This window comes from Aquila chrysaetos, chromosome 10, assembly GCF_900496995.4.
Source record: "Aquila chrysaetos chrysaetos chromosome 10, bAquChr1.4, whole genome shotgun sequence".
Taxonomy (NCBI): Eukaryota; Metazoa; Chordata; class Aves; order Accipitriformes; family Accipitridae; genus Aquila; species Aquila chrysaetos.
Window position 1 is genome coordinate 39,377,301 of NC_044013.1, and position 21,974 is coordinate 39,399,274.

At 56.0% G+C, this 21,974-nt stretch overlaps 2 protein-coding genes across 10 annotated transcripts; both read left to right on the plus strand.

Moving 5' to 3' along the window:
- The first annotated feature begins 2,626 nt into the window (after positions 1–2,626).
- Positions 2,627–12,516, plus strand: ALDH3A2 (aldehyde dehydrogenase 3 family member A2). Of its 7 annotated transcripts, XM_041126988.1 has the most exons (14): positions 2,627–2,691; positions 3,511–3,641; positions 3,790–3,949; positions 5,083–5,256; positions 5,671–5,902; positions 6,010–6,095; positions 6,430–6,638; positions 6,814–6,931; positions 7,068–7,209; positions 7,385–7,551; positions 8,072–8,171; positions 9,084–9,319; positions 10,292–10,415; positions 10,732–12,516. In XM_041126988.1, exons 4-13 carry the CDS (start codon positions 5,095–5,097, stop codon positions 10,370–10,372), a joined length of 1,533 nt encoding a protein of 510 aa, XP_040982922.1. In that variant the 5' UTR covers positions 2,627–2,691; positions 3,511–3,641; positions 3,790–3,949; positions 5,083–5,094; the 3' UTR covers positions 10,373–10,415; positions 10,732–12,516. The 7 variants fall into 7 exon arrangements, with proteins under 7 accessions (XP_040982922.1, XP_029884952.1, XP_029884958.1 ...); XM_030029092.2 differs by lacking the exon at positions 2,627–2,691 and having other exon boundaries at positions 3,444–3,641; XM_030029098.2 differs by lacking the exons at positions 2,627–2,691; positions 10,292–10,415 and having other exon boundaries at positions 3,448–3,641.
- Positions 4,709–21,966, plus strand: LOC115347573 (aldehyde dehydrogenase family 3 member A2-like). Of its 3 annotated transcripts, XM_030029099.2 has the most exons (12): positions 4,709–5,043; positions 13,859–14,071; positions 14,492–14,723; positions 14,831–14,916; positions 15,005–15,213; positions 15,389–15,506; positions 15,643–15,784; positions 15,960–16,126; positions 17,500–17,599; positions 18,534–18,769; positions 19,743–19,866; positions 20,183–21,966. In XM_030029099.2, exons 2-11 carry the CDS (start codon positions 13,910–13,912, stop codon positions 19,821–19,823), a joined length of 1,533 nt encoding a protein of 510 aa, XP_029884959.1. In that variant the 5' UTR covers positions 4,709–5,043; positions 13,859–13,909; the 3' UTR covers positions 19,824–19,866; positions 20,183–21,966. The 3 variants fall into 3 exon arrangements, with proteins under 3 accessions (XP_029884959.1, XP_029884960.1, XP_029884961.1); XM_030029100.2 differs by lacking the exon at positions 19,743–19,866; XM_030029101.1 differs by lacking the exon at positions 4,709–5,043 and having other exon boundaries at positions 14,023–14,132.
- Positions 21,967–21,974: the final 8 nt, after the last annotated feature.

Sequence of the window (21,974 nt, forward strand, 5' to 3'; positions counted from 1 at the left end):
GAGGAGGAGGAAACCAGTGTTCATGGCCTGTCTTTCTGCATAAACTCATTCCACAAAGATCCTGAAGCTGTCCTCTGTCTTCAGCCTGCCGCACTCAACAGCAGGTGCTTGTTTCTACAAAATACTTTTTTTTTTTTTTCAGCCTTTGAAAGATAGAACTTGAAAGGAGATATCTGATGTGCTGCTTTTCTAGTTCAGCTCTCTAGCATCTACTCGAGCACCATGTTCCGTACTTGTTCCACTCTCTCCATAGTGTATAATGTCAACTGATGAATCTAAAACACATTTTGATCTGACATTTGCTTTTTATAAGCAAGAAGTTGAACTCTCAGCCCTTCCTCTGATACAGAGAATGAAATCTAGCTAATTTAACTTGCAGCTAAGATACTACAAATTATTCTGAGAAGCATTTTTCAGTTGAGAGGTGTGAGTTGTTCCTGGGACTCGCTAGGTTCTGCATAGTTCTTGTTACTTTCTCGTACAGCGACGTCAAGGTGTTACCGTCATCACCTCTGAGTTCAGAGGCAGTTAACCGTTGTGATCCACTGGTGTGTCAGCACTCTGCAGTGCATAGCCCAGCTGCACCGAAGAGGGAAGTTTTCTTTTTCTTCTAGAGCAAGTAAAGCTGGATACTGCTGCTTTCAAAGCTTGTTGAGGCTTTGAAATTCAGATAAGCTGACTTGTGACCCGCCTCCTTTTTGACTCCTGCTTCCTCTCCTGGTTTTTGTGTGGTTTTCTTTTTTTTCTTTAATTTTGATCCTTTTACTTCCTTGTCTGCTCTGAACTTTGCTTGCTACTATCTTTTTTGACTGTCCAGGATGCCTTTAAGTCTTTAAGCAAATCTCCTTTTATCCTGAACTTCCCTGTCTGACCTGAGCAGTAGCCCTGGCTGTGGCTTTTTAAAAAGTGCCCGCGTAGCTCCTCCTTTCTGTAGATCAGTGAAGTGTATCTCAGTAACCCCTCTCTGGAGGTCTTTAAGTCAGCTGGAGCCCAGTCTAACTAAGTCTTGGCACTGCTTCTTCGGACAAACACCTTTTCAATAGGCTTTTGTATGTGGCAGGCTCCCCCTCCTCTTTGGCTGAAAGCAAACTAAGTGCCAGTGGTGCTGTTGAGTCTTGTTGTGGTCTTTGTGCCAATCATTTTCATTGTTTCTTTGTGTCACTTTCACATTTTCCATGGCCCCTGCTATGTCTACAATGCAGCCCACAGACCATGGCTCTGTACTACACAGTATCTTGTTCTTGCAAATGTGAGATCAGCCACAGCTTTCAAAACAAGTGATGCCATAAATGAACTGAGCTGTATTTATTTGTGTAGGTTCCTTAAAACCTCTCCGTTGTTAATCTTCTGTACCCGCTTTCATGATTGAGTGCTGTTTGGGCTTCTGTATCTGCCCATCGTCTTGTGTTACTGGCCAGATTGTGTGACTTTTAGAAAACACTTGGAACTCAAGACTAGGTAGACATTTAAGCAGAAACTGAGGATTGTCAGCTGGCTAAAAACTTGGAAGTTCTGTGAGCGTGGTGTGTGAGCTAAAGAAACATTTATTGATTAGCTGTGTTATTTGGTGGACTCTTGAAACCAAATACTGCACAGCTTATCTTCTAAACCAAAGTCCCCCTTCCCCAGGCTCTGCTAGATGCTTTTGGGAGCAGGGCAAGGAACAGCACAAAGGCATCCTCCCCAGGCCCAGTGCAGGGCAGGAGCCTGTCTCACCGCAGTGCCTTGCTATAATTGACTCCAAGAGGGGAGCGAGAGCAAGGGCTTGCGAGGAGTGGAGGGGAGAGGGGAGTCTCAAGCTCAGCTTCTCAATAAACCATCTCTTGCTGCTGTTAAGTATAGCCCTGGGGATCAGAGCATCCCCAGCACTCCTTCCCTCCCGATTCCTCTGGAGTTCAACTACTTTCCCATAAATAGTTCCCTTCTTTATTGTCTCTTAGTGACTGAATAAAAATAGAAAACGCTGTCAGCTCCTAGGCGTGGGGAGCACACTGCAGACCATGCGTTTCAGCGGGTGCTGTCTGAGGTATTCTTCCATCTCACGTGAGATCCCACACTTCCCTGAAATCCATGTCTCACCCAGCCGCTCCAGGGAGACTCAACTGATATTTTGCAACGCTTGAAATGCCATCAACCTTGTTTCCTGTCCATAATTGGCTAAAAGATGTCCCTGACAAGGACAAAAGGGACTGTCTCCCAGGATGCAGCATGCTGCTGCTCTCTCATTTCTGCAATTACAGAGGAGCCTTAAAACCAGGTTTCTGCAAAAGCGTGGCACAGTACCAGCCTGCTGGCCACTGGGATGAACTGGGACGTTTGCCTCCTGTGTGTGACGCAAAGCACAAGAAGCACTGCTGTGGCATGAAAACCCTCGGGCTGAAGGGTGAGAATTTTACAGGCTCTGGAGAATGGCTGCTCTGGAAAACATCAGTAAATAACCATCTCCCTGCTCCTGCAGATACCTCTTGGTGGGTGTGCTGCCTGCAGAGAGGATGGATTGCAGCACTGTTTCCCCAGGCCCAATGTAATACTCCATGCTGAGAGCTCAAAGACTTTTACTCCGATTGCAGTAGCGTTAATTCCTTATCTAATTTTCCTTGGACCTCCAGACAGTGTGGTGCCTGGACAGAGCTCCAACCTGCCCTGCCTGCAAGGATGCCAACAGGATCAAGGAGAGCATGTTTGTGTCAGGTAATGCTCCTGCAAGGAATGTTCCCACTTCTCCTACCCGTGTCTTCTGGAATGCAAACCCAACTCCTTTTCATATACCACAGTGCAAGGGCCCTGTCAAGCCCAGCCTGTTTTTACTTCACATGTTGCCTCCTGCACACAAGTATTGGCAGTTGTTCTTGTCGTTCTTTTCCATGGCAGACTGTTTACTGCTGAGATTTGTGCAATAGCTTGTGAAATGTTCATGTGCTGGCTGAGCCACAGCCCAGGAGTTGCCAGCAAAGCCAACCGACTTCATGAAAGCCAAGCTTTGTGTCTCGGGGGGAGTCGTGGTTCAGGCACAGCCTGCTGAGCTAAAGGGCAGCCCCCAGCCTTAGCCAGCCATGCTGATCTGGGAAAATGTCATGAAATTTTTTTTGGGGGGGGGGGGGGGGAGCATGTGCTCCATGCTAGCCCCATCTCCTGGGCATGAGCACCCAGCTGCTGGCCCTCTGCATCACACAGGTGTGTGGATGGCAGAGATTTAGTTGGGCACAGTTTCAGCTGAGGAGCATTAGCAATAAATGGCCTGTGTAAGAGTGTGTCGGAAATGGTAGCACAGAACAACCCGAGAGTAATTTTCAAATAATCCCCTTGCATTTCTTAGAACAAGTTGTGGCAGGACTATTTTTAACTGGAATGAGCCCAGCCTTGTCTCAGCTCCTTTCCCTGCCTTTTTTTTTTTTTTTTTTTTTGGCTTGTTTCCCACACGAGTGCTGTATCAAGGTTAATTCGACCGTCCTGGCCAGGCTATTCCTGTTGATTGCTTTGCCTCCTACAAAACACCACCTGCATTTTCAGCGCTTGCTGGCCAGTTTTCCTTGACCGACTCACCTCTCCCTCCCGCCGATGCAGGAGGTTGCTGGAAGGGTGCCACGATCCCCTTCACCAGCGCTTGGGCTCAGAAACGCCGCCCAAATACGAGGCGCTCGGTAAGTTCACGCAGCATTTGCTCTGCAGGGGAAAACCGAGGGGTAAATCTGCCCTGTGCCACGTACCCTCCTCAGATAAGCAACCCCGAGGGGGACTTTGCCCCCCTGACTTCTCACGCGATACGTTTCCCTGCCCCACGTCTGTCAGCGTTTCGCAACCTGCTGGGCCCCAGTCCGTGCCAGACCCGGTTCCCACCCACGGGGGAGCCCACGGGGGATTGGCAGCTTTTTGCCAGCAGCTGGCACTCCTGCAAGGCAGCCCGCAGAAGCGGAGGCGCTGGGACGAAGGGAAAGGAGCATTCCTGACGGTAGGAATCAAGGTCCTGGCCCTGCTTGCCGGTTCCCGGGGGCCCCTGCCCGGTTCCTGCCGCCGGGGGTTGTCGGTTCACGTTCTTCGCTCTCGTCTTTTCGCTCTTTTCCTCTGATGCTCTTGCCAAACTACCTGCTCTCTTCGTGTTCTCGAAGCTCACGCCTGCAGCTAAAGGACGCTGCTCCGGACCCTGCCAGCTCCAGCCTCCGCAGGAAGCGATACGGTTGCAACGTCCCTCCTGCCCGGCGGCGGGAAGGTGCTCAGCAGCTCGGCAAAGCCGCTGCTTCTTCTTCTTCCTCCTCCTCCTCCTCCTCCTCCGGGGCCGACCGTTAACCCCCGGCCCGGAAACCGGGCCCGGGCCGCCGCCGCAGGGGGTTTGCGGGACCCCTGCACCTCCCCCGCGCTGGCCGCTTCCATTCTGGGGGGAAGGAGGTTGGGAGGCGGTGGCCCTGCGGCCTCTCCCATTCTACCTCCGGGGTGGGGGGGGGGGGGGGGGGGGGGAAGTCTGTAGGGTAGGGTGGGGTGGGGGGCGGTGCCGTCACGTGAGCGGAAAGCGGAAGCGGCCTGAGGAGAAGGGGCGATCCCGGCGGGCGGCGGCGGCCCCGGGTGGGCGAAGGGGCCCTTCCCGGGGGTTTGGAGCCGTTCCCGGGGGCAGCGGCACCACTGCGTGGACGGGGGAGGCCCGCGGTCGGGGAGGCTTCGCCTCAGCCCGGTGGGCGCTCGGGGGGGAGGTCTCTGGGGTTCCACGGAGGTCGGTGGGGTTCCTCGCCGTGGCCTTGCTGGGTAGTGCTCGGTACCGGGATGAGAGGAAAGGCTGCCTTCCCGGACCTAGGCCACGGCCGGGAGCTGCCCTTCGGTTGCCTGCGTGACACCCTTGCTGTTGTACTGACGTTTGCTCCCTGTGCTGCTTCTCAGACTTCTCTAAATCACAAACTGCAGCAGATTATTTAAGGTTTCAGGAAAATACGGCAGAATTAGGACCGAATGATAGCAGATATCAGTCCTCGAGCTGGGGAGGTGGCAATGCAGCTGGTGGTTGAGAGTGTGCCCAATCCTTGTAGGAACAGTCGGTTTCCATCTCTAGGAGGGAGGGTCCGTAGTGAGCCGGGTGTTGCTGCTGTCTCTTTGCAGCGCTGAGCAGCCATGGAGAGGATGCAGGAGGTCGTTGGGCGGGCGAGAGCCGCCTTCAACTCGGGCCGGTGCCGCTCGCTGGAGTTCAGGATGCAGCAGCTGAAGGCCCTGGAGCGGATGGTGTGGGAGAAGGAGGAGGAGATCCTGGCAGCCATCAAGGCAGATCTGCACAAGGTGCGGGCTGGGGGCAGGTTTCTCCCTTCTGCTGTGCCTGGACGGCGGTCAGCCCTGAAGGGCAAGCGGGAGGGCCGAGGGCCGCCTTTGCTGTGCAGGATGGCTTTTGCTGATGTCCCCCACGGTCCTGGCTCTGCCCGTGTCCCGCCAAGGTCTGCTGCCGCCATTTCTGAGAAGGAGCTAGCCCGAGGCAGGACTGCGAAGGCAGGTCCTGGCCGCCAGGCTTTGGCTTCTGCTGCACACGAAGCCCCGCGCACGCAGACCGACCGTCTTCTATGGGGGATCCTTTGGGGCAGCACGACCGACATCAGACGCTTTGCACCAGCAGAATTTACCTTGCTTCCCTGGTCCGCCGTAGCGGGTGTAGAAGACGGGTGCCTTGGCCGTCCCTTCCCAAGCTTCCTGTCGTTGCAGAGTGGACACAACGCGTACAGCCATGAGATCCTGGGCGTTCTCGGGGAGCTGGCCCTGGCCATGGACAAGCTGCCATCCTGGGCAGCCCCTCAGCCTGTGAAGAAGAACCTGCTGACGATGCGGGACGAGGCCTACGTCTGCCTCGAGCCGCTGGGGGTGGTGCTGATCATCGGGGCCTGGAACTACCCCTTTGTCCTGACCATGCAGCCTTTGATCGGGGCCATCGCAGCAGGTGGGGACCCGCCACAGCTCCTCTCCTTTGTGGGTCCGCGGGTGGGTGCCGCAGGAGGCAGGAGAGGAGTACGAGGGCTCGGCGGCCGTGCTGCGTTTGTCTTGCAGGCAATGCCGTGGTGGTGAAGCCGTCGGAGATCAGCGAGAACACGGCTCAGCTGGTGGCTGATCTCCTCCCCCAGTACCTGGACCGGGTGAGTTAGCGCTTTCTCTAGGCGGGGGGAGAGTTGAGGAAGGAGACAGCCCTCAAGAGAGCCTGGTGCTCATATGTCCCCTTGGTCTTAATGTGCAGTAGCAGCTCCATAGCCTGTATCAGTACTGGCCTCAATCTTCATTTTGTTTAGTTCATGTGGTATAAAGTGGCAAGTGAAACTGTTTCAGGGGAGGGAGCAGAGCTTCCCTCTGTTATCAATATCCTTTGTCCAGCTCCTATTGTAACTCACAAGCGAGTGTCCCCCATGCAGAGCTGCTACCTTGACATATTTGCTTTAAATCAAGGTAACTATAAGGCTCATTTTTGACCTGCAGGAGCTGTATCCTGTGGTCACTGGAGGAGTACCCGAGACAACAGAGCTGCTGACGCAGAGATTCGATCACATCCTGTATACCGGCAACTCTACAGTGGGCAAAATCGTGATGGCAGCAGCCGCCAAGCACCTGACGCCCGTCACCCTGGAGCTGGGTGGGAAGAGCCCCTGCTACATTGACAAGGACTGTGACCTGGCTGTTGCCTGCAGGTCAGGTTGCCGAAGCCCTTGGCAGGGTCTCGGCGGTGGGGCAGGGACCCCGTGGGCAGGTGGACATCTCTGGGCCGTTGTTCCCAGACCGTGGGTGTCGCTCGGGCGCTGTTGGCCGGGCCGTGGGGTCTGGAAGGGGCTGGCCGTGGAGAACCCATCTCCCTTTCCCCCACAGGCGGATAACGTGGGGGAAGTTCATGAACTGTGGGCAGACCTGCATCGCCCCAGACTACATTATCTGTGACCCGTCCATCCAGAGCAAGGTGGTGGAGAACATCAAGGCGACTCTGCAGGTGAGCGTGGAGTTCCTCGTGCTGTGGGAGTTGTTCCCGTTACAGCCCAGGTCTGAGTTTCTGTAGCTGCAGCCCTGGAGCTGTGGCTGTGGTGGCGGTGTGTTGAGCGCTTTGGTTCTGCTGTGCCCTTTGGCAGGAGTTCTATGGGGAAGACGTGAAGTCATCTCCGGATTACGAAAGGATCGTCAACAAGCGTCACTTCAAGAGGATCCTGGGCCTGTTGGAAGGGCAGAAGGTTGCTCACGGGGGAGAAGCCGATGAGGCCTCCTGCTTCATAGGTGCTCCTGGCAGCTGTTGGGGAGGGGAGGTGGTAGCAGGTGCCTTTTGGGGGCTGAGGGTGTCTGTGGCTTGTTTGGTGTGTGTTGCACGCAGGCGGTGCCCGGGACGGGGTCCTGCAATGGACCGCGTCTTCTGTCCGGCTCACACCGTCTCCTTCCCGCCTGTTTGCCTCAGCACCGACTATCCTCACCGATGTTTCTCCGGAGTCAAAGGTGATGGAGGAGGAAATCTTTGGACCAGTCCTTCCCATTCTGACCATGAAGAGCGTAGACGAAGCCATTGAGTTCATCAACCGTCGGGAGAAGCCCCTTGCCCTGTATGTCTTCTCCAACAACAAGAAGGTGGGTCTAGGCTGCGCTCCCCTGCGGAGGCTTCTCTGCGCAGCTGAATCCTGCACGTGGCCGGTCCCAGGCACGTCTCCCCACAGGACCTGTGTCTTCTCCTCTTTGGATATGAATCACAGCGTTTGGCTCACGGGGGCCGCGAGTGTCCCCAGAGCTGGTGGAGGCTCCCAGCCTCCTGCTGAAGGACTCTGCGTTTGCATGACTTTTGTGAAATAGAAGGATATAAAGCTGAATTTCCTCGTTGGTGCCATGTAGTCTTTCATGGTTAATTTAGTTACTTGTAATGTATTGCTAGGGAGGCGAGCTCCCAGGTTTCCGTCTTCGCCATCCCTCCTCTGAACTTTCCCACTTTCCTTGACTTAACACTGCACGGAGAGGGCTTGTCTGAGTTGTCTGCGAGAGAAAGTGAACACGATGGCCTGTTGGCTCGTAGCTCCCCTCCCAGTCCTGCTCAGGTGCGTGGTCTGGTCTCTTCTGGGCCTTTGTAACAGTTTGTTTGGTTTTTTTCTCTTGCCAGTTAATCAAAAGAGTCATCTCAGAAACCTCCAGTGGTGGTGTGACTGGAAATGATGTCATCATGCATTTCTTCCTCTCAACCTTACCCTTTGGTGGTGTTGGTAAGTTGCTGGAGCTCCTTAAGTGTTGTGACTTGCTGCGCGATGTGACCCAGGGAACAGCAGCTGATGGTTTGTGCCTGCCTGTTACAGCTGAAGGGTCTCTGTATAGCACATCTCAATAATAATAACAACAATTATTATTTCTGGGAGTACATGAGGGCAGGGGCCAAAAGGGATAAATCTTTGGGTGTGTGTTTGGTGTGTTTTTGGGAAGACTGAAGCATTTAGTGCAGACTGATGAGAAAGCTGCTTTAAAAACACGAGCTGCGACTGGAGTGATTGCAGTAATTGCAGGAGGAAGGGTAGGCCTTCAGCTTGGGGAGGGTTGGAACAGGCTACAGAACAGCCTTCGGGAGCTTTGCAGAAGAGGGTTTGGGTGTTTACAGTGCTCGCAAGCTGACAGCGAAGCAGCAGCGTTGTGCCGCTGTGAACAGCGCACGCTGTCCTGGAATTGAAAAACGGAGGCGTACCCTGCAAAGCTCCTCAGGAAACCCTTCTCACACAGCACCGGTCGGATCTCGGAGCCTCGGCACAGTGCTTTGAGAGGGAGCTAAATCTAGGGAAGAGGTGGGGATGGGCACAGCGAGCAGTGCACGCAGGAAGACAAGGAAATACTGGCGGGTGTGTAGTGAAAAGGAGGTGGGGAAGAAGAGGGCTGGAGTACAGGTGGACATCTTAGAGACTGAGAAGTGCTGCAGAGAGGAAGGATCAGTTGTCCTCTCTGCAGGCACATGGAGGAGAAGTTATGCTTTTAGGCTGGAGCGAGGCAGATGCGGGGCAGGTAACGTGCAGCGCAGCTGGCAAGGGACTGAAATTTTCCTGTGCTGCTTCTTGCCCTGCTGGTGGCCCCAAGTGGCCAAAGGTTTGACTGGCTGAGCCTGCGGAGTGACCTGCCCGGGTTGTGTCCCTCAGGTAACAGCGGGATGGGCGCCTACCACGGCAAGCACAGCTTTGAGACCTTCTCCCACCGCCGTGCCTGCTTGATCAAGGACCTGAAGATGGAGGGTACGAACAAACTCCGGTACCCACCTAGCAGCCAGAAGAAGGTGGACTGGGCCAAGTTTTTCCTCTTGAAGCGATTCAACAAGGGCCGAGTGGGATTGGTCATCTTGGCCCTGCTGGGGATTGTGGCAGCGGTGGTGATAAAGGTGAGCTTTGGGTCTTGGCCATCCGCGTGAGTGCGTGTGCAATTCATCTGACCTTCTGCAAGTTCGCTCTGCAGCAGCAGCCCTTTCTTAGAGCCTGGCCTGTTTTTTCTGCCGTGAGGCTTACGATACCTGGCCCTCCTGAAATTATCAAGATCTGCTTCTCGCTCTTGCAAGTGGTGTCTAGAACAGAAATGTCCTCCGAGAGATGTCCTAGGCTGCTGTAGGATTTGTTGCCCTGCCTTGGTAGGGGACACCCATGAGAAGCTCCCTCCAGAGGCAGAGGTTGGTACGTTTTGGAGAGGTGAGGAGCGGTTTTGACTCCAGGCCTTTCTTGAGCAGCGCTGTGAGCTGCTCCACACGCAGCCTAGCCCAGACGGCTGCAGTTCTGAGCCATGGCGCCCTGGGGAAGGGAGGCTGTGTCCCAAAGCCTAGGGCTGTGAGGAGCTCTTGTTCCTCGCCCGGTTGCAGCCGTTTATCTGACCTTAGCTCGGTTATTTCTGCTTCCTCCCCTGCTCCTGGCTGGCTAGCGCGGAAGGGTGGGATGTCCTCCCCTCTCTGCAGGGGGCAGAAGCCTGCTGGTGCTGGCTGGAGGACTCGAGACGCCTCCCGAGGCGGAGGGGTAAGATCTAAAACTCCAAGCGTGATCGCTGGTGGTTCTCGGTGGCTGGCAGACCAGGCGCGATGTGCAGCTGCGCCGGCTGCTGCTGCTCGCAGGGACGGCAGGGTGGATCAGGACTCTGCCCTTCAGTCTGTTCTGTGTTGCGACTCCCGCGAGGAGACGAGACGTGCAGGAGCCCAACAAGCCGGGGGAAATAACCTGCCCGCTTATTTGGGCGCAGGAGGAGGTGTAAGAGCCAAGAAGCGGCTGAGGCCTTGAAGCACCAGCCAGGGAGGCAGCCCCTGTGTAGGTGAATGCCTTCTCAGCGAAGGGGGGAAACTCACGGCGTCTTGACATGATTTGGGTTTTCTCAGAATCACCAGTCTGTGCTGAAGAGAAAAGCTCTCTTGGTTGTGCTGGCTGTTCAGAGGCTGGGCTGGCTGAGTGTGTGGTAAGGAGGAGCAGGTTTCAGAGCACTGCTGTGGCTGTCACAGTGAGGTAGGAGCCTTTTTCTTCTCCTGTGTGTAGTCGTGGTTTGAGATGGGGCAAAGCCTTGTCCGAGTAGCGGCTGTGGGGCCTGCAGAAGGCTCGCCCCGGAGCCGGAGAGCGATGCTTTCCCTGGCAGTGCTCGGAGCTCGCACAGCGTCCGAGGTGACCGGTCCGTGCATGCTGAGGGGGCAGGAGGCCGGCGAGCTGGACCCTGGGGAAGTCACCCCGAGCGAAGGAGCTTTGCTTCAGGCCGTTCTAGAAGGGGAGTTGGTTTTGTGTCAGCAAATCCTTCACAGGACGTTGGTGTTGTGTTTTGCTTTCACAGATGGTTTACTGCTGAAGAGAGGAGAAGGCGCCACGTGCAAGTCATGCTCCGAGTGCTCGCTTTGTGTCTGTTCCTTTAAGCTGAGAAGTCCTTTTTTTCTTTCGTACTGGGTCATTTCAGTGGGCTGCTGAGCGCACAGAGTAGCCTTAGAGAGGCACTAACCAAGAGAAGGCTCGGACTCCCGTTTACTAAAAAGCCGTTCTGATACGAAGGGACCACTGGGTGCAAGCTCTCGAAAGGAGGACCGCAGAGCAAGAAACACCAGTCCCTACGTCCACCCCGTGCCACGCAGAGCTCTGCTTCCAGGGACGCGCACGCCGCGTCTCGCACCGAACCGCTTCCCTTTCTCCGGTGACGAAGAGGAGCTTAAGTTTCAGCTGTGACTGGGTTGACAGCGTTTTCCCTGCAGCGTTCGGGATGGTCTGTCTTCTGCTGTGCCCCGAACAACCACCCCCTTGGTGACGAGTCTGAGACAGGCTGTGCTGGCTGATGCGTGTTACCGATAGCGGTGGTTACGAATAAACCTAGTGAGGTTCCCCTTGCCGTTGGATTGAGGTGGAATATTCCTGGATCTCTGCGAAGCAGAGTCGTCCGCAGCTGGTCAGGGGATGCAGGCTGACGCCCTTTTTGGGGCTCTGGGTTTCATCGTGTGCCTGTAACCGTTGTCTGGCAGTTAGCAAATTCCAAAGACGCTACCTGCGCTGCCTGTGTTTTGCTGATAAGAGTGTCTCGGGCTCGTACAAGAGAACTTTCAGGCCTCCTCTTTAGACAAGTGGGAATCACAAAGTACCCTGTTGTGGGTTAGCCCGGCTGGGCATCTGAGCCCCACACAGCCGCTCGCTCACTCCCCCAGTGGGACAGGGAAGAGGATCGGACAGGGAAGAGAATCGGCAGGGTAAAAGGGAGAAAACTCGTAGGCTGAGATAAAGGTAGTTTAGTAGGTGAAGCGAAAGCTGGGCGTGCAAGCGAGCCAATTAAGGAATACATGAACTACGTCCCCTCGGCAGGCAGATGTTCAGCCATCCCCAGGAGAGCAGGGCTTCCTTGCACGTAGCGGCGACTTGGGAAGACAGACGCCGTAACTCGCACTGTCCGCTCCCCACCTTCCTCTTCTTCCCCCCCTCGGCTTGTATGGCTGAGCACGACGTCCTGTGGTCTGGAATATCCGTCGCTTTGGTCAGTTGGGGTCAGCTCTCCCAGCCGCGTCCCCTCCCCGCTTCTTGCCAACCCCAGCCTACGTGCTGGCGGGGCGGTGTGAGAAACGGAGAGACCTTGGCGCTGTGCAAGCGCTGTTCAGCAACAGCTAAACCACGGGTGTGTTACCGACACGGTTTTCGTCACAAATCCAAAGCGCGGCACCATCCCAGTGGGAAGAAGCTTAGCGACTCTGATGAAAACGAACTCCATCCCAGCCAAAACCAGTACAAACCCCTTCCTGGTCAGATTCCTCCAAGGGAAAACAGTTACTGAAAGAGCGTGTGCTCCTTTGTGTTTGAGCTTCTGGGTCTGCCGTAATCTTGCGCTGGGAGGTAATATGGGGCTTGTCCTAGCTTGGGGAGAGGATGCTGGAGAAATTTAAGGTGAATGGACCTTAGAAATCTTAACGTTTCAATAAGGAAAAATTAAAAATGATTCTTAAATGCAATTACTCACAAGAGAGTAGAAGATGACATTTACTGCGCAATAGGTGGGGTTTCTTCATGTCTGTTGAAAATCCGTGTGCTAAGCCTTTTTAACGATCTATTTTGCAAGTACTAAATAAACACTGAGAATTTAAATAATAAACCGAGCGCGTAAGTCCCTGCAGCGTCCTGGGGAATCCTGCCCATCCTCTGCCGCTCCTGGCTCTGGCCAGGGCTTGGCCAAAGATGACACGTGTGTTGCGAGGTGCCTCTGCCCCGGCACAGGAGTGCGGGTCCCCACCGCGATGACCTCCTGCTCGTGGGGAAGGGTCCCTCAGAGCTCTGGCAGGGGAGCACAGGCAGGCTGCCGAAGAGGAGCCCGGAGACGGGCAGGTTGTGGGGCAGGGCGGTGCTGGGAGCCGTGGAGGAGCTGGACTGTTTCTTCCATCCCGTCCTGGGCAAATCCATCCCCTGATTGCCCCCCGATTGGGGTCTGATGAGGTCCGGACGACAGCGCGGGCTGCGTTCGTCGGCTCCCAGCGGCTGCTGTGGCACGTTGAAAGCGATCCCCCAGCCTCGCGCGCCCAGCGCGGGCAAAGCCACGCGGTCTCTCGCAATCCCGCGCGGGCGGCTGAGCCGCTGCTCCGGCTAAACACGGCAATCCAGGGCTTGCGTATTCACAGCGCGGGGATATATCTAGGTAAGGGGCGTCTCGTATCGAGCAAGAGCCCTGTGCCTGGGCCAGCCCTCCTCTTGTGGGAGGAGAGATCGCTCTGAGCCGTGTCAGGGGAAGGGCTTGCGCTGGCTGCAGGAGACTGGTGGAGAGAGAAGCTTCTCCGAAGGTAACTTTCTTTTCTCCTTCATTTTTTATGGAGTCGTCTCCTTTCTTGGTCAGGATCGGGGCTGTGTCACGCAGCCGCGGTGTCGGGCAGGGAAGGGCTCGTTTTAACGGTTGCAAGGCAACCTCGGTGTCTCGTTTGGTTAGGCAGGGACTGCAGGCAGATCTCTCGTCCTGACTAAAAAGTGAAAGACTGCTCCCGGGAAGCAGGATGAAACCTCCGGAATGTTCCGGCGTGTTTCTGCGAAGCCACGCGAGGGCCTGGCGGTTTTGGGAAGACGGGCGCAGGCCGGCTCTAGGCACACGGCTCTGCTTCCAGCCGAGGCCAGGGTCATCTCCAAGCTTCGGCTCCTTGGGAGCATCCCTGTGAGCAGAGGGCGGCGGGGTGGCTGGCGGGTTTAAGGGTATCCCCGAGCTAGGAGGAGGCACCCGCAGAAGAAGATTTCTCAGCCACCCCCGGAGGTGCTGGATTGCCACGAGAGGTGCCCTCCCTTGGTGGACCCTGCGCAGGTAGGACGGGGCGTTGGAGGGCGTAAGCCCTGAGCAGTTGCCTCGGGAGCAGGAGGCCGCCCACGGAGGAGAACGTCTCTGAGCCTTGCTCCGGGCGGGATATCTCTTGGTGGCGGCCCCACGTTGAGCGTTCCCAGGCCTGAGCGGCCCTCGGCGGGCCCGTAGTGAGCCGGGTGTTGCCGCTGTCTCTTTGCAGCGCTGAGCAGCCATGGAGAGGATGCAGGAGGTCGTTGGGCGGGCGAGAGCCGCCTTCAACTCGGGCCGGTGCCGCTCGCTGGAGTTCAGGATGCAGCAGCTGAAGGCCCTGGAGCGGATGGTGCGGGAGAAGGAGGAGGAGATCCTGGCAGCCATCAAGGCAGATCTGCACAAGGTGCGGGCTGGGGGCAGGTTTCTCCCTTCTGCTGTGCCTGGACGGCGGTCAGCCCTGAAGGGCAAGCGGGAGGGCCGCGGGCCGCCTTTGCTGTGCAGGATGGCTTTTGCTGATGTCCCCCACGGTCCTGGCTCTGCCCGTGTCCCGCCAAGGTCTGCTGCCGCCATTTCTGAGAAGGAGCTAGCCCGAGGCAGGACTGCGAAGGCAGGTCCTGGCCGCCAGGCTTTGGCTTCGGCTTCTGCTGCACACGAAGCCCCGCGCACGCAGACCGACCGTCTTCTATGGGGGATCCTTTGGGGCAGCACGACCGACATCAGACGCTTTGCACCAGCAGAATTTACCTTGCTTCCCTGGTCCGCCGTAGCGGGTGTAGAAGACGGGTGCCTTGGCCGTCCCTTCCCAAGCTTCCTGTCGTTGCAGAGTGGACACAACGCGTACAGCCATGAGATCCTGGGCGTTCTGGGGGAGCTGGCCCTGGCCATGGACAAGCTGCCGTCCTGGGCAGCCCCTCAGCCTGTGAAGAAGCACCTGCTGTTGATGCGGGACGAGGCTTACGTTTGCCTCGAGCCGCTGGGGGTGGTGCTGATCATCGGGGCCTGGAACTACCCCTTTGTCCTGACCATGCAGCCTTTGATCGGGGCCATCGCAGCAGGTGGGGACCCGCCACAGCTCCTCTCCTTTGTGGGTCCGCGGGTGGGTGCCGCAGGAGGCAGGAGAGGAGTGCGAGGGCTCGGCGGCCGTGCTGCGTTTGTCTTGCAGGCAATGCCGTGGTGGTGAAGCCGTCGGAGATCAGCGAGAACACGGCTCAGCTGGTGGCTGATCTCCTCCCCCAGTACCTGGACCGGGTGAGCGCGGCCTCGTGTCGGTCCCCGGGTTTCTATGTGCCACGGTGATGTACGGGGTTGGGGTGACGCCAACGCCATCTCCCCGCAGGAGCTGTACCCTGTGGTCACTGGGGGGGCAGCCGAGGCGACAGCGCTGCTGACGCAGAGATTCGATCACATCCTGTATACCGGCAACTCCGCCGTGGGCAAAATCGTGATGGCAGCAGCCGCCAAGCACCTGACGCCCGTCACCCTGGAGCTGGGTGGGAAAAACCCCTGCTACATTGACAAGGACTGTGACCTGGCTGTTGCCTGCAGGTCAGGTTGCCGAAGCCCTTGGCAGGGTCTCGGCGGTGGGGCAGGGACCCCGTGGGCAGGTGGACATCTCTGGGCCGTTGTTCCCAGACCGTGGGTGTCGCTCGGGCGCTGTTGGCCGGGCCGTGGGGTCTGGAAGGGGCTGGCCGTGGAGAACCCATCTCCCTTTCCCCCACAGGCGGATAACGTGGGGGAAGTTCATGAACTGTGGGCAGACCTGCATCGCCCCAGACTACATTATCTGTGACCCGTCCATCCAGAGCAAGGTGGTGGAGAACATCAAGGCGGCTCTGCAGGTGAGCGTGGAGTTCCTCGTGCTGTGGGAGTTGTTCCCGTTACAGCCCAGGTCTGAGTTTCTGTAGCTGCAGCCCTGGAGCTGTGGCTGTTGTGGCGGTGTGTTGAGCGCTTTGGTTCTGCTGTGCCCTTTGGCAGGAGTTCTATGGGGAAGACGTGAAGTCATCTCCGGATTACGAAAGGATCGTCAACAAGCGTCACTTCAAGAGGATCCTGGGCCTGTTGGAAGGGCAGAGGATTGCTCACGGGGGAGAAGCCGATGAGGCCTCCTGCTTCATAGGTGCTCCTGGCAGCTGTTGGGGAGGGGAGGTGGTAGCAGGTGCCTTTTGGGGGCTGAGGGTGTCTGTGGCTTGTTTGGTGTGTGTTGCACGCAGGCAGTGCCCGGGACGGGGTCCTGCGATGGACCGCGTCTTCTGTCCGGCTCACACCGTCTCCTTCCCGCCTGTTTGCCTCAGCACCAACTATCCTCACCGATGTTTCTCCGGAGTCAAAGGTGATGGAGGAGGAAATCTATGGACCGGTCCTTCCCATTCTGACCATGAAGAGCGTAGACGAAGCCATTGAGTTCATCAACCGTCGGGAGAAGCCCCTTGCCCTGTATGTCTTCTCCAACAACAAGAAGGTGGGTCTGGGCTGTGCTCCCCTGCAGAGGCTTCCCTGCGCAGCTGAATCCTGCACGTGGCCGGTCCCAGGCACGTCTCCCCGCAGGACCTGTGTCTTCTCCTCTTTGGATATGAATCACAGCATTTGGCTCACGGGGGCCACGAGTGTCCCCAGAGCTGGTGGAGGCTCCCAGCCTCCTGCTGAAGGACTCTGCGTTTGCATGACTTTTGTGAAATAGAAGGATATAAAGCTGAATTTCCTTGTTGGTTGCCGTGTAGACTTTCATGGTTAATTTAGTTACTTGTAATGTATTGCTAAGGAGGTGTCACAACCCAGACTGGACAGAGCAGGGAGTCGTGTTTAGTTCAAAATTCCCTCGGGCGAAATTAAGGTGAAACAACAACAAACGATCAGTTAAAGATTTTATTCATGACAAAAGCAAACTGAACTGGGGAGGCGTGGTCGTAGGTGGCAGGGTTTCTCACAACAGGAATTGGCAGAAGACTACTTCTGTAAACAGTGTAACCATATACATGAATTCAGGGAATAAGGAGATCCCTCCCGTTGAGTCAGGAGGTTCAGAGCAGACCCCCTTGCTTTCCAGACTCCTCCTCAGAGAAGGGCCCAGGGGCGGCTGGATCCACTCTTAGTCTCAGACTTGGTCAACGGTTTATGTCTTGAAACGGATGAGGTGTAGGGCTAGTGGAAAAGGAAAAGGAAAGAGAGAAGACAACAGAGAGAGAAAAAGGAAGAGAGAAAGATTTCACCGGCCCTGGGCCCAGCGTTGGTCCAGTCAGCCGACGGGTGCAGTCCCGGTGGGCTTGCGCGACCGGGGCTTCAGTTTGCGTCCTTTTATCGTCCTTGCCCCTCCTTCGGGCGGGCACCCGAACTCGAACTCGTCAGGTTAATGAGCAGTTTGTGAGCCTTTGGGCTTGGGGGTGGTTTGTGGAGTAACTTCTTCCCTGCAGATGCGGCCGTTGTTTGATCTTTGTATCAGAACAGCTTATGAGAAGAGGGAGCTGCGCACCCTCCAGCACGCCCTCCCCCTCCTGTGGCTGATGCCTGAGCTGATGGGCTTTTCACCTTGGCTCCTTGCTGTGCAGGGTTTGTCTTGAAGCAGAACTTGCCCCACCACAATGTTTGAGACATTAACTCTTTCCGTCTCTCACAGGAGGCGAGCTCCCAGGTGTCCGTCTTCGCCATCCCTCCTCTGAACTTTCCCACTTTCCTTGACTTAACACTGCACGGAGAGGGCTTGTCTGAGTTGTCTGCGAGAGAAAGTGAACACGATGGCCTGTTGGCTCGTAGCTCCCCTCCCAGTCCTGCTCAGGTGCGTGGTCTGGTCTCTTCTGGGCCTTTGTAACAGTTTGTTTGGTTTTTTTCTCTTGCCAGTTAATCAAAAGAGTCATCTCAGAAACCTCCAGTGGTGGTGTGACTGGAAATGATGTCATCATGCATGCCCTCCTCTCAACCTTACCCTTTGGTGGTGTTGGTAAGTTACTGGAGCTCCTCAAGCGTTGTGACTTGCTGCGCGGTGTGACCCAGGGAACAGCAGCTGATGGTTTGTGCCTGCCTGTTACAGCTGAAGGGTCTCTGTATAGCAGATCTCAATAATAATAATAATAATAACAACAATAGTAATAATAATAGTAATAGTAACAATTATTTCTGGGAGTACATGAGGGCAGGGGCCAAAAGGGAGAGATCTTTGGGTGTGTTTTTGGGAAGACTGAAGCATTTAGTGCAGACTGATGAGAAAGCTGCTTTAAAAACACGAGCTGCGACTGGAGTGATTGCAGTAATTGCAGGAGGAAGGGTAGGCCTTCAGCTTGGGGAGGGTTGGAACAGGCTACAGAACAGCCTTCGGGAGCTTTGCAGAAGAGGGTTTGGGTGTTTACAGTGCTCGCAAGCTGACAGCGAAGCAGCAGCGTTGTGCCGCTGTGAACAGCGCACGCTGTCCTGGAATTGAAAAACGGAGGCGTACCCTGCAAAGCTCCTCAGGAAACCCTTCTCACACAGCACCGGTCGGATCTCGGAGCCTCGGCACAGTGCTTTGAGAGGGAGCTAAATCTAGGGAAGAGGTGGGGATGGGCACAGCGAGCGGTGCACGCAGGAAGACAAGGAAATACTGGCGGGTGTGTAGTGAAAAGGAGGTGGGGAAGAAGAGGGCTGGAGTACAGGTGGACATCTTAGAGACTGAGAAGTGCTGCAGAGAGGAAGGATCAGTTGTCCTCTCTGCAGGCACGTGGAGGAGAAGTTGTGCTTTTAGGCTGGAGCGAGGCGGATGCGGGGCAGGTAACGTGCAGCGCAGCTGGCAAGGGACTGAAATTTTCCTGTGCTGCTTCTTGCCCTGCTGGTGGCCCCAAGCGGCCAAAGGTTTGACTGGCTGAGCCTGCGGAGTGACCTGCCCGGGTTGTGTCCCTCAGGTAACAGCGGGATGGGCGCCTACCACGGCAAGCACAGCTTTGAGACCTTCTCCCACCGCCGTGCCTGCTTGATCAAGGACCTGAAGATGGAGGGTACGAACAATTTCAGGTACCCGCCTATCAGCCAGAAGAAGGTGGACTGGGCCAAGTTGCTGCTCTTGAAGCGATTTAACAAGGGACGAGTGGGACTGGTCATCTTGGCCCTGCTGGGGATTGTGGCAGCGGTGGTGATAAAGGTGAGCTTTGGGTCTTGGCCATCCGCGTGAGTGCGTGTGCAATTCATCTGACCTTCTGCAAGTTCGCTCTGCAGCAGCAGCCCTTTCTTAGAGCCTGGCCTGTTTTTTCTGCCGTGAGGCTTACGATACCTGGCCCTCCTGAAATTATCAAGATCTGCTTCTCGCTCTTGCAAGTGGTGTCTAGAACAGAAATGTCCTCCGAGAGATGTCCTAGGCTGCTGTAGGATTTGTTGCCCTGCCTTGGTAGGGGACACCCATGAGAAGCTCCCTCCAGAGGCAGAGGTTGGTACGTTTTGGAGAGGTGAGGAGCGGTTTTGACTCCAGGCCTTTCTGGAGCAGCGCTGTGAGCTGCTCCACACGCAGCCTAGCCCAGACGGCTGCAGTTCTGAGCCATGGCGCCCTGGGGAAGGGAGGCTGTGTCCCAAAGCCTAGGGCTGTGAGGAGCTCTTGTTCCTCGCCCGGTTGCAGCCGTTTATCTTGACCTTAGCTCGGTTATTTCTGCTTCCTCCCCTGCTCCTGGCTGGCTAGCGCGGAAGGGTGGGATGTCCTCCCCTCTCTGCAGGGGGCAGAAGCCTGCTGGTGCTGGCTGGAGGACTCGAGACGCCTCCCGAGGCGGAGGGGTAAGATCTAAAACTCCAAGCGTGATCGCTGGTGGTTCTCGGTGGCTGGCAGACCAGGCGCGATGTGCAGCTGCGCCGGCTGCTGCTGCTCGCAGGGACGGCAGGGTGGATCAGGACTCTGCCCTTCAGTCTGTTCTGTGTTGCGACTCCCGCGAGGAGACGAGACGTGCAGGAGCCCAACAAGCCGGGGGAAATAACCTGCCCGCTTATTTGGGCGCAGGAGGAGGTGTAAGAGCCAAGAAGCGGCTGAGGCCTTGAAGCACCAGCCAGGGAGGCAGCCCCTGTGTAGGTGAATGCCTTCTCAGCGAAGGGGGGAAACTCACGGCGTCTTGACATGATTTGGGTTTTCTCAGAATCACCAGTCTGTGCTGAAGAGAAAAGCTCTCTTGGTTGTGCTGGCTGTTCAGAGGCTGGGCTGGCTGAGTGTGTGGTAAGGAGGAGCAGGTTTCAGAGCACTGCTGTGGCTGTCACAGTGAGGTAGGAGCCTTTTTCTTCTCCTGTGTGTAGTCGTGGTTTGAGATGGGGCAAAGCCTTGTCCGAGTAGCGGCTGTGGGGCCTGCAGAAGGCTCGCCCCGGAGCCGGAGAGCGATGCTTTCCCTGGCAGTGCTCGGAGCTCGCACAGCGTCCGAGGTGACCGGTCCGTGCATGCTGAGGGGGCAGGAGGCCGGCGAGCTGGACCCTGGGGAAGTCACCCCGAGCGAAGGAGCTTTGCTTCAGGCCGTTCTAGAAGGGGAGTTGGTTTTGTGTCAGCAAATCCTTCACAGGACGTTGGTGTTGTGTTTTGCTTTCACAGATGGTTTACTGCTGAAGAGAGGAGAAGGCGCCACGTGCAAGTCATGCTCCGAGTGCTCGCTTTGTGTCTGTTCCTTTAAGCTGAGAAGTCCTTTTTTTCTTTCGTACTGGGTCATTTCAGTGGGCTGCTGAGCGCACAGAGTAGCCTTAGAGAGGCACTAACCAAGAGAAGGCTCGGACTCCCGTGTACTAAAAAGCCGTTCTGATACGAAGGGACCACTGGGTGCAAGCTCTCGAAAGGAGGACCGCAGAGCAAGAAACACCAGTCCCTACGTCCACCCCGTGCCACGCAGAGCTCTGCTTCCAGGGACGCGCACGCCGCATCTCGCACCGAACCGCTTCCCTTTCTCCGGTGACGAAGAGGAGCTTAAGTTTCAGCTGTGACTGGGTTGACAGCGTTTTCCCTGCAGCGTTCGGGATGGTCTGTCTTCTGCTGTGCCCCGAACAACCACCCCCTTGGTGACGAGTCTGAGACAGGCTGTGCTGGCTGATGCGTGTTACCAATAGCGGTGGTTACGAATAAACCTAGTGAGGTTCCCCTTGCTGTTTGATTGAGGTGGAATATTCCTGGATCTCTGCGAAGCCGAGTCGTCCGCAGCTGGTCAGGGGATGCAGGCTGACGCCCTTTTTGGGGCTCTGGGTTTCATCGTGTGCCTGTAACCGTTGTCTGGCAGTTAGCAAATTCCAAAGACGCTACCTGCGCTGCCTGTGTTTTGCTGATAGAGTGTCTCGGGCTCGTACAAGAGAACTTTCAGGCCTCCTGTTTAGACAAGTGGGAATCACAAAGTACCCTGTTGTGGGTTAGCCCGGCTGGGCATCTGAGCCCCACACAGCCGCTCGCTCACTCCCCCAGTGGGACAGGGAAGAGGATCGGACAGGGAAGAGAATCGGCAGGGTAAAAGGGAGAAAACTCGTAGGCTGAGATAAAGGTAGTTTAGTAGGTGAAGCGAAAGCTGGGCGTGCAAACGAGCCAATTAAGGAATACATGAACTACGTCCCCTCGGCAGGCAGATGTTCAGCCATCCCCAGGAGAGCAGGGCTTCCTCGCACGTAACGGCGACTTGGGAAGACAGACGCCGTAACTCGCACTGTCCGCTCCCCATCTTCTTCTTCTTCCCCCCCTCGGCTTGTATGGCTGAGCACGACGTCCTGTGGTCTGGAATATCCGTCGCTTTGGTCAGTTGGGGTCAGCTCTCCCAGCCGCGTCCCCTCCCCGCTTCTTGCCAACCCCAGCCTACGTGCTGGCGGGGCGGGTTGAGAAACGGAGAGACCTTGGCGCTGTGCAAGCGCTGTTCAGCAACAGCTAAACCACGGGTGTGTTACCGACACGGTTTTCGTCACAAATCCAAAGCGCGGCACCATCCCAGTGGGAAGAAGCTTAGCGACTCTGATGAAAACGAACTCCATCCCAGCCAAAACCAGTACAAACCCCTTCCTGGTCAGATTCCTCCAAGGGAAAACAGTTACTGAAAGAGCGTGTGCTCCTTTGTGTTTGAGCTTCTGGGTCTGCCGTAGTCTTGCGCTGGGAGATAATATGGGGCTTGTCCTAGCTTGGGGAGAGGATGCTGGAGAAATTTAAGGTGAATGGACCTTAGAAATCTTAACGTTTCAATAAGGAAAAATTAAAAATGATTCTTAAATGCAATTACTCACAAGAGAGTAGAAGATGACATTTACTGCGCAATAGGTGGGGTTTCTTCATGTCTGTTGAAAATCCGTGTGCTAAGCCTTTTTAACGATCTATTTTGCAAGTACTAAATAAACACTGAGAATTTAAATAATAAACCAAGCGC